Source organism: Balaenoptera acutorostrata, chromosome 5, assembly GCF_949987535.1.
Source record: "Balaenoptera acutorostrata chromosome 5, mBalAcu1.1, whole genome shotgun sequence".
NCBI lineage: Eukaryota > Metazoa > Chordata > Mammalia > Artiodactyla > Balaenopteridae > Balaenoptera > Balaenoptera acutorostrata.
In genome coordinates this window covers 33135135-33148676 of record NC_080068.1, presented here as the reverse complement: position 1 = coordinate 33148676, position 13542 = coordinate 33135135, and the positions used below count along the sequence as shown (strand labels likewise).

Here is a 13542-nt window from a genome sequence, read left to right as displayed (position 1 = left end):
TTTGTGTCAACTGGCTTGGCCGTAGTTCCTTGATATTTGGTCAGACATTATCTTGGATATTTTTGTGAAATCATGTTTTGAATGTGGTCAACATTTAAGTTGGCAGACCTTGAGTAAAGCAGGTTACCATCCATAATGTGGGTGGGCCTATCAAATCAGTTGAAGGCATTAATAAAATAAAAAGGAATTCTGCCAACACAATGCCTTTGGACTTGGGTTGTGTTTTTCTCAATCTCCAGAGTACTTGTCTGTCCTGCAGATTTTGGACTTAGCCTCCATAGTTGTGTGAGCCAGTTCTTTAAAATAAATATCTGTCTCTCTCTGTGTATATACACAACCGTTGGTTCTCCTTCTATAGAAAACAATGACTGATACACACAGTGTAGTTGGATGTTTTATTTTTTAAAATGTACTCTGAGACACTTAGTCTTTTCATTGTGTTTTGACTATTTACTTTTAATGTAATTATTGATATAGCTTTATTTTCATCTAATGTTTTATTATTTATTTGTCTCAGTATAATTTTTCCTTTGTTTTTCCTTTGCTTTGTATTTGAATTCTTTTAGAATTCTTTGAAAATTAATTTCTATTAGGTTTTGGATCTATCTCTTTGTGTAAATTTTTATTGGCTGCTTTAGAGATTTCACAGTATACCTAGAGTTAATATTCTGCGTCTTCAAATAAAATATAGAACCACTACAAGTATATTGATACCTTTAAGCTCCACCATTGTTCCTTTTTGTATCTAATGCATCATAAGCCTCTCTAGACAATGTTATAATTTTTAATTTCACTTGTAATATGTAGTTTAAAGAATTTAAGAGGAGAAAAAACTTATGTTTATTCAGACATCTACAATTCTTTTAATTCGTGAAGGAAGCATTTCTTGTTTAGTAGTTTTGCTGGAAACATGATTTCTTAGTTTTTCTTCTGAAAATGCTTTTATTTGGCGTTTGCCCAAGGATATTTTTGCTGCATGTAGAATTCTGTGTTTCTAGTTTTGTTCTTTCAATACTTTAAACTATTTTCCCGCTGTCTGCGGGCCTCCATGATTTCTAAGAAGAAACCTATGATAAATCAAATCTTTCTTTGCTAAATATAATGTATTAGATTTTTATATTTGCTTTCAGGACACGTTCTTTCATTCTCCCCCAACCATACTCCCCGAAATTTCATTTTCTTTGTTTTTATCACCAAGTCTGAGAAGTTTTATGCTCTTATTTTAAAATATTTTTTTGTTTCAGGTGTATCTGTCTCTTTCATTTTGGATTTCTAGTGACTTGAATATTAGAGGTTTTAATGCACATCTCCCTCAGCTTCTTTTTAGTTTATTTCAATCATTTTTGTCTCTGTTCTTCAGATTTGATACTTTCTATTGATAAAGAAATTTGACATGTATGATAAACTTGATCTTCAAGTTTATAAACTTTTTCTTTGTTTTTTCTATTTTGATGTTGAGCCCATCATGAATATTTCAGCTCTTGTACATTTCAGTTGTATAATTTCAATACAGTTAATTTTTATACTTTCTTTCTTTTGATGAGAACTTTATTTTCTGATCCACTTAGACTGTGTTTACCTTTACCTTCTGGAGCATAGTTATAATAGCTTTAAAATCTTTGTGTGAGAATCGCAAGAATTGCCTATCCCATCAGCATCTGTTCATTGTGTTTTCCCATGAGAAATTGTCACATTTTCTTTATTCTTTGTACATTAAGTGTTTTTTAATCTATCATGGATGTTGTGTTATCTTTTTTTTAAATCAACTCTGGGGCTTGTTATGATCTGTTAACAAATGTTGATTTTTTTTGTTTTGTTTTATTTTAGCAAGAAGGGTCAGACTGCAAGTTCTACCTGTCCTTTGTGGATGGTGGTTCTGATGGCACTTCATTTTTAAAACCTGTCTTGTCTTGCTTTGGGTTTTTCTTGTACCTGCACTACTCAGGGATTAGGCTGAGAATTGGGTGATAATTCAGGTCTTCTTTCAATTTAGAATATTAAATTATTATTCTGGTCTGAGAATAATACATTGCATCTCTTGGGTCAGTTTAGGGCTTTTGCAGGTTTTTACACAGATTTTGATGATCCTTCTCTCCTGTTTGCTCCTATTCATGACTCTCTCTGGCCTATAAGGACCCATTTTCTTAGTTCCTCTAACCAGAAGGACAGTTTTTCTCAGAATATTAGCTATCTGAACTTCTGACAGAAACGAACTCTGAGACAGGGACCCACTTATGGGTGAGATTTACAAAAGAAAATTGAAAATTGAGACTCTTACCTCTGAAATGGGTAATCTGCAAGTATTAACTCCCCTACACCAATGCACATACTTTTGTTTAGTCTTTGGAGTACTTAGGAGGTTGCTTTTTGTGTTTTTTCTATAGTTGTGGTTCTTTTTTTTTTTTTTTTTTTTGTACATGGATGACCACAACAAAAGCAACAATGATTGCAATTACCAAACATGAAACACACTTATATATAGTTGTGGTTCTAATACACAAGATAGAAAGGCTGTATTATCCTTACTCCATCTTGGTTAGTCAAGGTATCTATTAAGTTCTTTGGCCTATTTTTTTAAAAATCCAGTTGTTTGTTTTCTTATTGTTGAGTTTTAGAGTTCTTTGCATATTTTGGATAACAGTGCTTTATCAGATGTTTCCTTTGCAAGTATTTTCTCTTAGTCTATGCCTTGTCTTCTAATTCTCTTGATAACAGTCTTTTGCAGAGCAGTTTTTAATTTTAATGAAATCCAGCTAATCAGTTATTTTTATTGTGGATCATGTCTTTGGTGTTGTAAGTAAAAAGGCATCACCATACCCAACGTCATCTAGGTTTTCTCCTCTGTTGTGTTCTAGGAGTTTTATGGTTTTGCATTTTACATTGAGGTCCATTTTGAGTTAATTTTTTTTTTAATTTAATTTTATTTATTTTTTAATACAGCAGGTTCTTATTAGTCATCCATTTTATACCCATCAGTGTATACATGTCAATCCCAATCTCCCAATTCAGCACACCCCCACCCCCACCCCCTGCAGCTTTCCCCCCTTGGTGTCCATATGTTTGTTCTCTACATCTGTGTCTCAGTTTCTGCCCTGCAAACCGGTTCATCTGTACCATTTTTCTAGGTTCCACATATATGTGTTAATAGACGATATTTGTTTTTCTCTTTCTGACTTACTTCACTCTGTATGACAGTCTCTAGATCCATCCACGTTTGAGTTAATTTTTATGAAGGGTGTAAAGTCTGTGTCTGGATTCATTTGTTGGATGTGGATGTCCTGTTGTTTCAGCATCATTGGTTGAAAAGAATATCTGTTCATTGTCTTGCTTGTGTTCCTCTTTTGTCAAAGATTGGTTGACTAGATTTATGTGGGTCTATTTCTAGGCTCTCTGTTGATCTATTTGTGTACTCTTTTACCAGTACCACACTATCTTGATTACTGTAGCTTTACAGTAAGTCTTGAAGTCAGGTAGCATCAGTAGCACTAATATTCTGTAGGGATAGCCCTGCTTTCATTTCTGATATTAGTAAATTACATCCTTTCTCTTTTTTCTTAGCTTGGATAGAAGCTTACTGATTTTATTGATCTTTTTGAAGAAGCAGCTTTTGGTTTTGTTGATTTTCTCAAAAAATTTATTTATTAATGGCTGTGTTGGGTCTTCGTTTCTGTGCGAGGGCTTTCTCTAGTTGTGGCAAGTGGGGGCCGCTCTTCATCGCGGTGCGTGGGCCTCTCACTATCGTGGCCTCTCTTGTTGCGGAGCACAGGCTCCAGACACGCAGGCTCAGTAATTGTGGCTCACGGGCCCAGCTGCTCTGCAGCATGTGGGATTTTCCCAGACCAGGGCTCGAACCCGTGTCCCCTGCATTGGCAGGCAGATTCTTAACCACTGCACCACCAGGGAAGCCCTCTATTGATTTTTTATTTTCTATTTTATTGATTTCTACTCTAATACTTATTATTTTTCTCCTGCTTACTTTGAATTGAATTTTCTCTTCCAGGTGTTCTAGAGTGAAAACTTATGTTATTGATTTCAGATCTTTCTTCTTTTCTAATATATGCATTCAGTGCTATAAATTTTCCTGTAAGCACTGCTTTTGCAACATCCCAGAGATTTTTTTTTTTAATTTGCAATCTTTTTTTAAATAAATTTATTTATTTATTTATTTATTTATTTATTTATTTATTTATTTTTATTTATTTTTGGCTGTGTTGGGTCTTCGTTTATGTGTGAGGGCTTTCTTTAGTTGCGGTGAGCGGGGGCCACCCTTCATCCCTGTGTGTGGGCCTCTCACTGTCGTGGCCTCTCTTGTTGCGGAGCACAGGCTCCAGACACGCAGGCTCAGTAGTTGTGGCTCACGGGCCCAGTTGCTCCGTGGCATGTGGGATCTTCCCAGACCAGGGCTAGAACCCATGTCCCCTGCATTAGCAGGCAGATTCTCAACCACTGCGCCACCAGGGATGCCCAATTGGTGGTTATTTTTGAGGTTAACTATGTCCTTACTGATTTTCTGCCTGCTGGATCTGTCCATTTTTGAGAAGGGAGTTTTGCAATCTCCAACTATGATAATAGATTCATCTGTTTCTCCTTGCAGTTCTGTCAGTTTTTGCCACACAGTTTTAGGCTCTATAGTTAGGTGCATACATGTTAAGGATTGTTATGTCATATTGGCAAATTGACCCCTTTATCATGATGTAATGCCCATCTTTATCCCTGATAACTTTCCTTACTTTGAAGTCTTCTCTGTCTGAAATTAATATAGCTGCTCTTGCTTTTTGATTAGTGTTAAATTAACATGGTATATTTTTCTCCATTCATTTACTTTTTATCTATATGTGTCTATATTTAAAGTGGGTTTCTTGAAGACAACATGTAGTTGATAAACAAGTTTTTAAATGTCAGAAATGTATATTAAATTCACCCATATCTTACTTGAAGTTAGGTTTAAAATTATGTGACTATATGAAAAAATATACACGAGTATATCTTAGGTATTTACTTTTGAAATATATACTCATAGTAATTTGTTTTTAATTTTTATTTATTCAGAGTTATCTATAAACTTATGGCATCAACAAGTGAAGGAATCAGAGTACAAGCTCTCAAGGCAATGGGCTATTTTTTAAAACACCTGGCCCCAAAGTGAGTATGCATGAAATCTAAAATGGACTGTTGTATATTACATATTTATTTTATAAATCTTGGGAATAGTATTTACGTTCTGCGGTTCCTCTAGTCTATCTTTTATTTATTTTTATTCATAAAATGCTATATAAATTTAATCCCATTTCTACATGTTAAAAATAAAGTAGGGAACAGGAGTATATTGTTTATGTTTTTATTTAAATTTTCCCTTTTTTTTGTTTATTGCAAGAATACATTTGTATAAGTTGAATTCTAGGTAAATCTAGGTAGGGACTTCATTTCAGGTGGCTTGATCATTATTTGCTTTATACTGTAAAGCTAACATAGTAACCTGGTTATTTATCACATACTGTATTCTGCTATATGTATAACTAAAAACTGAAACTCCCATGTTTCCTTTTGTCTTAGCTGAATGCAGATATTCATGTCCTACCTATTGTTCCTTATACCAGAAATGAACACCACCAAGTTTGTCCAAAATGAACAATTTTGGTGGTAGAAAAGTATTGGTAAACTTGTAATCTTTATTTTGAATCCAGCTGGCTGACTGTAAATAAAGTTTCATTGGAACACAGCCACAATCATTTATTTGCTTGTTATCTATGGCTGTTGATACATTATAACAGCAGTGTTGATTTGTTGCTACAGAGAACATATGGTCCACAAAACCTAAAATATATAGTATCCAGCCATTTGCAGAAAACATTTGATAAACCCAGGGGTAGAATTAAGTTTGTGATCCTTCAGTTTCTAAAGTTTTGCTTGGAAGTTTAATTTTAGTATTGATATATTTATCTTCACAGTATTCATTTAAAAATTCTCTTGCATGTCTTCTACCTTTTCTTCCACATTGTTTTTCTACTTTACTTCGTCGTCTTTAGATTATTATTTATGGTAGAGCTTAGCTCATGGCTAATGGAGAGAAACAGCTAGTTAATAAATAATTGTTTTGAAGATTTTGGTGACAGTTTTTGCTGTGCTGTGGCATAGCCAGTCATATTTTTTTAAAACTTTAATTGTGCCTATATATTTGTTGTTTTGTATTTCTCTATTAAAGATTTTGTGGCCTTATAAGTTCTAGGTCTAAGAAAATTGGGGGCATTATTGAGTTGGAATTTGTTAATAATGCGAAAAACATTTATGTGTCTCCTTCATCAGCATGCATACTAAATAGTGAATAATAAAACTCTGCATTTGATTTTCTTTTTTCTATGTAATTGCAGAAGAAAAGCTGAAGTCATGCTTGGACATGGATTGTTTTCATTGCTAGCTGAAAGACTCATGCTTCAGACAAATTTAATCACAATGACCACATATAATGTCCTATTTGAGGTAGGAATGTAGTTAGAATTTAACCTTCCTAATTTCTTATGAAAATACCTGTATAACTGAGTTGGTAGTGTCTAGATGAAATAAGATCATTTAGGTTTGATGTACAATTTTGAAAGTAGTTATATAAAGGAAATGTGGCTGCATCGTAATAAATCTATTATTCGGTGAATTTCTAAGCAGTGTGGACATCTCTGTTTAAGTATTTTCTCCATTGTATTGACTGTTTGATGTCTCTCTTTTTTAAAAAAATATTTATTTATTTATTTATTTATTTATTTATGGCTGCGTTGGGTCTTCGTTGCTGCATGTGGGCTGTCTCTAGTTGCAGCGAGCGGGGGCTACTCTTTGTTGCGGTGCACAGCCTTCTCACTGCAGTGGCTTCTCTTGTTGCGGAGCATGGGGTCTAGGTGTGTGGGCTTCAGTAGTTGTGGCGCGTGGGCTCAGTAGTTGTGGCTCATGGGCTCTAGAGTGCAGGCTCAGTAGTTGTGGTGCATGGGCTTAGTTGCACCTCAGCATGTGGGATCTTCCCAGCCCAGGGCTCGAACCGGTGTCCCCTGCGTTGGCAGGCAGATTTTTAAGCACTGTGCCACCAGGGATGTCCCGATGTCTCATTTTATAATCCAGTAAAAGTAGAGTTATAGTGTTGAAATTATTTATTCCATATAATGCAAGAGATATTTAGCATGACAATACTGGACTGTATACTTAATGTTGTTTAGTGTTGTGCTTAAAGTTCATAAATAGTGATGGTAATACAGTGATTATGCTAATACAATCTATTGTTTCACTTCTGTAGATTCTTATAGAACAGATTTGTACTCAGGTGATACATAAACAGCATCCAGATCCTGATTCTTCAGTTAAGATACAAAATCCTCGTATGTATTTAACATACTTTTATTTATTTTTTTGATATTTGCTTTTTGTTTTTCCACCTTTATTGTAATATAATTGACATAGAACATTGTGTACTTTTAAGGTGTACAATCTAATGACTTGATATATGTATATGTTGTGAAGTGATTACCACAGTAAGGTTAGTTAACACATCCATCACTTCACACAGTTATAATTTTTTTTGTGTTACGTGTAGTGAAAACTTTTAAGATCGACTCCCTTAGCACCTTTCAGATACATAATACGGTATAGTTGACCGTGGTCTCCAGGTTATACATTACATACACAGAGCTTATTCACCTTATAACTGGAAGTTTGTACTCTTTGAGCACCTTCTCCCATTTCTCCCACTCCCTTCCTTTTTATACTTTTATAAGTAGATTTTGCTACTAAAAAGGAAAGTCACTGAAGAACCTGAAGTTGGTATTGTTGAAAACACATTGTTCAAATAATATTTCATTATAGCCATTAATATAATACTAGTTTTATTTGTGTTTGATGTTGAATATAACGTCACATTGACTTTAGGTTATGTGGAAATGTTTATATAGAGGTTTTGAAGAATTATATGCATAAGATCTTGGTTTTTTAATATATGTTCAGATTTTTGGTAAAGTTTTGATTGCACTATTTAGTGATGTCAGGCTAAGTTACATGGACCATGAGGTAGCTTTCATCTTAAATTACTGTCAAGTTAAGAATACCAAGTTTGGAATTGAAAAATTTCCATCTTCTTTATTGTTTATGCACTTAGTCTTGGTTAACAGTCTTTTCTTTTGATATTTAGAGTTCTTAAGCACTTATAAAACGTGTACATTTCTCATCTTGCTTTTTAAGATTATTGATATTAAAATAACTGATTTGTAGAGTTTCAGAATTTGATTACTTTTTGTGTGGTGAGTTATGGTCATGTTTGCGGTACTCTATTTCAGTACTAATTTTAAAAACACATGTCACATGGTTAATTTTTCTCAGCCTTTAGGGAGATGTGATGTCATTATTTTAGAGAGTAAAAAAGGAAAATACCTTTATTTTATTTTATTATTTTAAAAATATTTATTTATTTATTTGGCGGCAACCGAGTCTTAGTTGCAACACACGGGATCTTCATTGCGGCGTGTGGAATCTTTTAGTTGGCATGTGGCATCTTTAGTTGCGGCATGTGGCATCTTTTAGTTGTGGCATGCAGGATCTAGTTCCCTGATCAGGGATCGAACCCAGGCCCCCTGCATTGGCAGTGCAGAGTCTTAACTGCTGGACCACCAGGGAAGTCCCGAAAATACCTTGATTTTATATATATAATATAAAATATATTTTATGTAGCTATGGGAAAATGACTTATTAAAGTAAGAATTTTAAAATATATTATCTATGTAATATACTGGCAGGAAAGGTAGGCAGTGTAATGTGGTGTTTAAAAACATAGGACGTCTAGCTTTTCAATCTTGTCTACGTGTCTTAATAGTTATGTGATTTTTGGGTAAATTAATTAATTTAGGTGTTCCTTAGTTTTCTTGTCTCTAAAATGGGGATAATAATAGTATCAACCTATCATTGTATAAGGATTAAATGTATTAATACCTGTATTTTCTTAAATATTGTGTCTCACAATAGTATATCCTCAAAATTAGTGGCTATTATTATCATCATTATCATTGTTATGATTATCATCTTTGTAATCATTGTGCAGGTAGAGAAAATTTGAATTTGTCATTAGAAGAATTCAGAAATTGCTCCTAAAATATCATTAAATTTATGATAAAGTAACTTCATATCTGATATTTTGAACTTGGTGCTTCAGAATCACCAAAAACCTTGGCAAAATGCTGGTTTAGAATTACTCAATTTTTGATTGGGTAAAACTTTGACATATTATTTAATTTTAAATTCAGGGTTATAGCTGTTTTTGTTTCCTTAAAGTTCCGTATCTCAGTATTAAAAGAATTTCGTTTCTTAAAGTTAGTACTAGAAATTTATACAGCATTATATTTAAGACCATTACGGTAGCAGTTTTATTTGTTCAGGGTGTTAAATAGGTTTTAATTTCCTTTTGTTTTTTTGTATCTAATTTTAGATTTAGAATTATGGAAGCAAATCTTGATAGCTTTTAAAATTCACAATGATAAAGGAAAGAGTATGTGCATAGTATATATTTTGTTGAAGAAGCTGAGAATTTATTCTCTTTTTTCTGAGATTTTGATTATATACATATATTTTTAAGGTCAGTTTTACTAACTGGCAGAGAGATAAGGGAGAGGTGTCTGTAATTTTACCATCATTTAATCGTTTATAATTTAATTTGATTTATTATAACCTTTTAAAATTTAGCTTTATACATTCTAATGACGAAATTAAAAAATCCCTTTCTTGTTTATGGATGTTTTCTATGTATTGTCAGTCTTGGCTGCAGATGATTTTTTTTATAACATAGAAGAGGATGTTTTCAGTAGACATTTATGTCAGGGAAATGAAAGAAATTGAAATATACTGATGATATTACATTATGAATTTTTTGTAATGTTTTGTTTTTTTACAAGTTTATGAATTGTCTTACAGAGATACTAAAAGTAATTGCAACCCTACTTCGAAATTCTCCCCAGTGCCCAGAGAGCATGGAAGTTCGCAGAGCCTTTCTTTCTGACATGATTAAACTTTTTAATAACAGCAGAGAAAATAGAAGGTAAGCAGGATCAGAAAGCATTTATTTGCAATATTGAAGTCTAGATTTGAATAAGCCCATTTTTTCTAAGAAAAATTGCTTTAAATCCCATGAAATGAATTTTCTGTATGCTTTTTTCATTAAGGTATACAAGTAATGTACCATACAGTTAATTGAGCTTTCAATACCACATTGTTTAATTGTTTTCAATGCATAATAAAGCTGGTTGTTTTGTTTATTTTGTTTTAAACTTTTACTTTTTTAGAATTCTTTCAGGTGATTTATTTTTTAAAGTAATTCCAAGTCCTCTTACAATTTTCAGGAGCTTGCTACAGTGTTCTGTGTGGCAAGAGTGGATGCTTTCTCTCTGCTATTTTAATCCTAAGAATTCAGATGAGCAAAAGATAACAGAAATGGTATATGCCATATTCCGAATCCTACTTTACCATGCAATCAAATATGAGTGGGGTGGCTGGCGTGTGTGGGTAGACACCTTATCAATCACACATTCAAAGGTAAGTTTTTAAAAATGAAAGTGTATTTTAGCATTTTAAATGTCTGTAATTTTGAGTTTTATTCTTCAACAAAATTTTATACACTTAAAATCAAGGAAAAAAGGCAGATTATTCTCTGGAAATGAAGTGAAGTGAACAACTAAAAAAGGGAATAACTAAAAAGAAATATAAAGTATTTCCAACTTCTTCTCTATCAAAATAGTTTTTTTCCAAATGTCATTTTCATGCGTGCTTAAGTTGATAAAGTGAAACCTTATAACACAGCATGAAGGAATTTATATTTTCAAGTAGCCATTTTCAAGATATGGTTCTCTGAAATTTGTAGTATTTTGAAGCTTTTTGAACACAAGGTGGCGCACAATATTCAAAGATGAGAAGTTATTTTAGTAGTATAAGGTGGTTGACTAAACAGAAAAAGCTCTGGTTAATTTTGCCTTTGCTCATGTTGCAGTCAGTTAAAGAACTGGTTTGGAAGAATCACTAATCTCTCTTTTTTTAAACTTAAGCCAGTGTTAGTTAGTTATTTATGTATAGCTTTTGTTTAAAAATATTAATGAAATGTCCTAGACATACAAAAAGGTATAAGGAATAATGTACCTACCAGTGTTTATGGAATTGGGTTCCCTATCCCAACTGCTTTGTCTACCATTTTCAACCCCTCTCTCTTCTTCCACTCACCTGAATTTGGTGTTTTCATTATTTCTATGTCTTATTTATGTTTTAACTATACAAACACACAGACACACAGACAACACACTAAAGAATTTTATTTTTCATGTGTATACTTAATATGAATGGTATTGTATTAAATGCATTTTCCTGCAACTTTCTGTTTTTACTTATCATTGTTTGAGATTCATCCATACTGACCAATGTAGTTGGTCAATTTTCTCAATTGTATGTATTCCATGGTATGACTTTATCTGCTTACCAGTTGATGAGCATTTTTGATGCGTTTTGTATATATTGGGAAGTTTCTCTCCCTACATGTTCCTAGAAGTGGAATTGATGATTTGTAGGGTGCAGATGTTAAACATTACAAGGTAATACAATTCCTTTTCCAAAGTGGTATATCAGTTTACATTCTTGCCAGCAATGTATAAATTCTCATGGCTTCATATCACCTTATCACTTGTTATGGCTAGAGTTTAAAAAAATTTGCAAATTTGATGAATTTTAAATGCTGTGTTTCCATAATATTAATTTTCATTTTTTGTTGTTTTGTGGGAGTTCTTCATGTATTCTTGGTCTTAATCCTTTGCTACCTATATTGTTTATGAATGTCTTCTGTCAATTTGTTGCTTGTCTGTTTATGTTTGGAGTTTTATGTTTGTGTCTTCTGAGGAAATTTTACATTTCAAGTAATTAATGTAGTAAAATTTATTAGTTTCTATTATGGTTTATGGTTTTTACATCTTGTTTAAGAACTCTTTCTATATATACACAGAAGGAATATAGTTAACAAATAAATATTAATATTAATTATAAATTGACTAGAAGGATAAAGAACAGAATTGATAAATTTGGTATATCTTTAAATGCTTTATTGACTATCATAGTTATTACTCTGGAATATTTTGCCATTCTATTGGAATATATTGTCATTTCCTAAATATATGTTTTTGGGTATTTGAATAACTTTTAGCTATTTGTAAGTACTTAAGAGTTATTCATTCTTCTTCCTCCTTCAGTGAGAGGAAGGTGTGTTACTATCAAAAGGATTTACAAAGATATCTTAGATTGGAAGATATTACTCTACAGATTTATGTTTGAGAATAATCCAGTACTAAATGAGGCAAAGATGTGATTTTATAAAATGGCTTTGTTTTAGTCACTACATTTTTAAGCTGACCAGTTTATTCTAAGGCAGGGTTCAGCCAAGCATGGCCTGAGGGCCAAATCTGGCCTGGCCTGTTTCTGTAAATAAATTTTTATTGAAATACAGCCACCTGTATTTATTTATGTATTTTCTAAGACTGCTTTCACGTTAAAAGCATTGAGTATTTGTGACAGAGACTCTTTGGCTCCCAAGCCTAAAATATTTACTATTTGGCACTTTACAGAAATACTTTGCCACCTCTTGTCTAACTTATTTTACTTTGTGCTGATGCCCAGTTATTCTGGTTTCGGTTGTAGTGGGCTATTGCAGTCTGGACTGATTTTCTGCTAGTATTATTTTTCCCTTTACAAGAGATAATGAGAAAAATGGTTGAGTTTTGGTTTCACGTAATTTGGATTGGGCTTCAGGTATATCTGGGAGAATTCTCAGTTAAGGAAGTGCCCATATAAATTAGATTTAAAAAATTTTCTACACATTCTATGTTAATTCAACACTTTTATATGCACTCCAGTTTGTCCTGTCCTTAGGAAGAATGGCTAAAGGAATGTAACCTTTAGATCAGTAATTCTTGAAGTACAGCCTGAAGACCTTGGGAGCCCAGGAGACCATTTCAGGGAGTGGTGAGGTCCTCCTTTTCCAGCCACATATCTAGTTAGAGGATGGATTTTTTTCATGTACTGCAACCAAAACAGTATAATACAACAGATTGAATACAAAAGCAGATATTAGAGTGTAGCCATCTTCTATTAAACCAGAACTGAAAGAGATTTGTAAAAATATGAAATAATAGCATTCTTCTCATTATTATTATTATTTTTGTTTTGAAAAAGTCATTTTTCAAAAACTATGTTGTTTATATTAACATATACTGGGTTTATTGCTTTTTTGAAATGAATTAATATTTGTAAAATTTCATAGTTTTAATTTCTAATATGGTAACTAGTAATAGACATACCCCATATAAATAAAGATTTTTGGGAGGTACCAGTACTTTGGATCCTGAGACTAAAATGCTTGAGAACTGCTGAAATCATAGGCTATTTAGGTCCAATAGCCTAGTCTCATCCACAAAACAAAAGAGTCGGACTTGGAGAAATCTCAGGCACCTTTGAGCTATTGAGCATTTATGGCTAAATATTATATCCAGTCATCAG

General features: G+C 32.8%; 1 protein-coding gene across 4 annotated transcripts in view; it reads left to right on the top strand.

The window, feature by feature from the left end:
- LRBA (LPS responsive beige-like anchor protein) overlaps positions 1–13542 on the top strand; it is a 751667-nt gene that overhangs the window by 146904 nt on the left and 591221 nt on the right. For all 4 annotated transcript variants that reach the window (XM_057546722.1, XM_057546725.1, XM_057546723.1 and 1 more), the window contains exons 18-22: positions 5050–5142; positions 6369–6477; positions 7274–7355; positions 9931–10054; positions 10356–10548. In XM_057546722.1, the coding sequence (XP_057402705.1) occupies positions 5050–5142; positions 6369–6477; positions 7274–7355; positions 9931–10054; positions 10356–10548 (601 nt within the window). The remainder of the gene's footprint in view (positions 1–5049; positions 5143–6368; positions 6478–7273; positions 7356–9930; positions 10055–10355; positions 10549–13542) is intronic.